Here is a 3,406-nt window from a genome sequence, read left to right as displayed (position 1 = left end):
GGGCGGGGGGGCCCGCAGCCGCCTTTGCCCCGGCAGCGCGTCCTGCCCCGTGGGGAGCACTGGGGGGACTGGGGGGAGGGGGACACACACACGTTTCGAGACCCCTGCTGCGTTTTTATGCTGATTCTGGCTGCTGTTTTTGGAGCAGGGGAATTGTCGCCGCTCGGAGATCTGGACTCTTCGGGGCTCTCCGAGGAAGCTAGCAAGTCCCCCCCCCCCCGAAAAATACCCGGAACAAAAAAGGCAAAAGTGGCCCCAGTGACCCCAGTGGTGAAGCACCGGCGGAGAGCGAGGGGCACGGTGAGCCCTCCAGGACCTCGGAGAACGGGGCTGTGCCGCCCCCGAAGACCACCAGGAGGTGTGGGCGGAAGCCCAAGGCGGAGATGCTGCTCCTGAAGCTCTCTCAGGACCTGGAGTGTCCGGCCCCGGAGTCCATCTGCGTGCAGAAGATGCTGGGGAGCAGCGAGGGGGGCGAAGGTCCAGAGAACCCCCCTGGTGGGCGCCCCAAAAGGCGGGCAGCCAAAGTGTGAGCAGGGGCAGCAGGTGGTGATCTGGGGGGGTTCGGAAGGACAGGGTGGGAATTGCTGTCAAGCGTGGCTCCTCAAGACCTCTGTCTCGCCTGGGGGGTCTTTTTGTCTTTCCTAAGGACTTTATTCCACATCGGTGGGGCAGACTGGTTCCCCAGGGGAATCTCCTGTGCTCCAGGGCCTCTGAAGGCAGCTCAGGCAGTACCTGTGCTCTGGGTACCTGAAGGGACAGAGCTGGTGGGGTCACAGTGTCCCTTTCCCTTCACCAGGCTGTGCAGGGGGAGGACACAGCACCCACAGTGAGAGATGGGAGTTCCCCTAGCCAAGGACACTCACGGGAGGGTGTCTGGCTGGCAAAAGCAAAATTCCTGCTTTCTGGCTGGCAAAGGGCCAGGCCATGCTCTGCTTGCTAGCTGCATGCCTCCCTGCAGCTGGAGCGGCGTTCCCGGGAGAGGGGTGGGGGATGCTGGCTGTCCCAGTGCTGGCACAGCATCTAGATGGGCTCTACTGCAGCCTGGCCAGGCAGGGCTGGAGCAAACTGCTCACCCTGACCCCGAGCTGGAGTGGTGCTTCTGCCTGGTCCTGCAGGGTGGGGCAGAAGGAGGGAGGGCTGGTCCCTGTGCTTTCCCCCTGCTCACCTCCGGGCAATGCCTCTGGTGCCCCAGGGCTTTGCTGTACCTGCAGGAGCTGGCAGAGGAGCTGACGTCTGTGTACCAGCCTCCGCCTCCCACCGAGGGAGCCCAGGAGCCAGAGCCTGAGCGAGTCCAGAAGAAGCGCCGGAGCCGCAGGAGGAAGGAGGAGGAAACAGACAGCGATGATCCTGGGCAAGATGCTGACTTTGTGCCCTCAAAGGAGGTGTTGCTGCAGGCAGAGGAGGAGGAGGAGGAAGAGGGGAGTGACATGGGGCTCAGTGAGGTGTCAGAGCAGGAGCTGGAGCCTCTCCGAGGACATGGTGGGAAAACGTCGTCTGCAGGGGTAAGGGCAGGGTCAAAGGCAAGGTCTCTGCCATGGTCACTTCTTCCCTTTGGATGAACAATACCAAGTGTCCGAGCTGTGTCCCCACCCCAGCTGTCTGGCGCAGGACAGCTCCAAAGCAGGGCTCAGTTGGGGGTGGCACAGTCAGCTCTGAATCCAAGCAGCTCTTGGGGCTTAACTGTAGGCAGAGGCATCTCCAAGGGGGGTGGATGGGGACAAGGCACAGGAACTCCTGGGAAAGGGTGTGGGGCCTTGGGCTGAAGCTGGGTGGAGGTAAGGGCAGGATCCTGTGACTCGTGGAAGTCCCCAGAATGGGACTTTGTCTCTAATCCTGTGGAATACAGTCTCAGTGCCTGCTGCTGCTGTGGCAGAGCTCTTTGCTTGCGGGCTGCACTGGTGCCCTTAGGATGGGCAGATCCCCTGTGGGCTTTGGAGGACACTGGGGTTGGCAGAGGCAGCTCTAAGTCCACTCTTGTGCCCAGAGATCCAAGCCCCAGTGCCGAGGTGTCGCTCCCAATGGCTTCCACAACTCCATCATGGCCCCAGTGGAGAAGTGCTCCAGCCTAACCTGCAGCCTGTGAGTGAGGGCTTGGGGATGCTGGGGGTCTCAGGGTGGGCTGCTGGGGTCCTGGGTACCATCACTATCACAGGCACAAGGAGAATGGAGCATATGCCATCGGAAATGTCAGCATCCTGCTGTGCTGTGCTGGGTTGAGTAGGGGATGGGGGGCAGGCAGGGGCTGCAAGTCCTTGGAGGGGGCTGCTTGTGCTGTGGGCAGGGTTGAGGGGGCTGCAGGTTGCCCGGGGGCTGCAGGCAGGGCACAGGAGGTGATGACTGAGGTCTGGCCCATTGGCTGCAGGCGGGATCAGAAGCACTCACAGTGGGAGTTTCCTGACTGGATCCCTTCAGCACACAAATGGACATGTCTCTCCGAAAGGTGCGGCTGGGGCAGCTTGGGGAGGGGGTTTTGGGAGGGGTTGCATGGTGGGGCAGGGCTGGGCAGTGCTCAGGGGGAGCTGGGACAGAGCAGACAGCCTTGGCTGTGGGGGCTGGGGGCAGGGAGGGTATAGTGGGTGCCTCTTCAGTGGGGCCAGGCCACAGCAGTCAGGATGGGGCTTTCTTGGGAGCTTTGGAGGTCTTGTGGATTTGGCCATGGAATCCTGGCAGTCCTTGGGGTGACCAGGCTGGGGTAGGGGCTGGGGGTGACGGGATGAGGGACAGGGATACCTTCTCACCTTCTTCTGCCTCCCCAGTGAAGCGGCCCCATACCTACCAGCAGAGGAGAAGTCTCCCCTCTTCTCCATCCAGCGGGAGGGCATCAAAGATGACGGAATCTTGTACAGGGTGAACAGGTCGGTGCTGGGGACTCTGCCAGGCCATGGCTGTCATTGCTGTGGCCTCAGGACTGGTCCCAGTGTGCCCTGGGGTGAGGACACGGCTGTCTCCCTCTGCCCTCACCCCTGTCCCCACTGGCAGGTTTAGCTCCCTGCAGCCCCACCCGGAGCGCCTGGACGTGTCCTTCTTCGTGGGTGGTCCTGTGTGGGCCTTGGAGTGGTGCCCATGTCCCGCGGGCTCGGTCGCCCCGCAGTACGTGGCCGTGTACTGCCATGGCAGCATGGGGGAGACACACAGCACGGCTGGGCTGCACCGCGGCCCCATGCTCCTGCAGCTCTGGGGCCTGGGCACACTGCAGCCAGAGCAGGGGTGAGTAGCCTGGCCAGGGGAACAGCCCCAAGGGAGGGGTTGGGGACTGCCCAGCCCCCAGGGGTGGGAGCCCCCATGTCCCTCCACAGCTTCCAGACACCTCCTGACCCTCCACAACCCAGCACGTGGGTTTGTGCGCTCCCAGAGCCACCAGCCATGACCTGAACCCCACAAGGGCTTTGCTGGCAGCAAGCATTGC

At 62.9% G+C, this 3,406-nt stretch overlaps 1 protein-coding gene across 1 annotated transcript in view; it reads left to right on the top strand.

Annotated features, from left to right (window-relative positions):
• The first annotated feature begins 383 nt into the window (after positions 1–383).
• The window catches only part of GTF3C2 (general transcription factor IIIC, polypeptide 2, beta 110kDa), an 8,870-nt gene continuing 5,847 nt past the window's right edge, over positions 384–3,406 (top strand). Inside the window, exons 1-6 of the mRNA XM_010001774.1 lie at positions 384–526; positions 1,193–1,502; positions 1,985–2,079; positions 2,363–2,440; positions 2,757–2,855; positions 2,980–3,207. Of these exons, the coding sequence (XP_010000076.1) occupies positions 384–526; positions 1,193–1,502; positions 1,985–2,079; positions 2,363–2,440; positions 2,757–2,855; positions 2,980–3,207 (953 nt within the window). The remainder of the gene's footprint in view (positions 527–1,192; positions 1,503–1,984; positions 2,080–2,362; positions 2,441–2,756; positions 2,856–2,979; positions 3,208–3,406) is intronic.

This window comes from Chaetura pelagica, unplaced genomic scaffold (assembly GCF_000747805.2).
Source record: "Chaetura pelagica isolate M959 unplaced genomic scaffold, ChaPel_1.0 scaffold307, whole genome shotgun sequence".
Lineage (NCBI taxonomy): Eukaryota > Metazoa > Chordata > Aves > Apodiformes > Apodidae > Chaetura > Chaetura pelagica.
The sequence above is the reverse complement of the archived record's forward strand: the minus strand, read 5'-3'. Positions and strand labels throughout refer to the sequence as shown.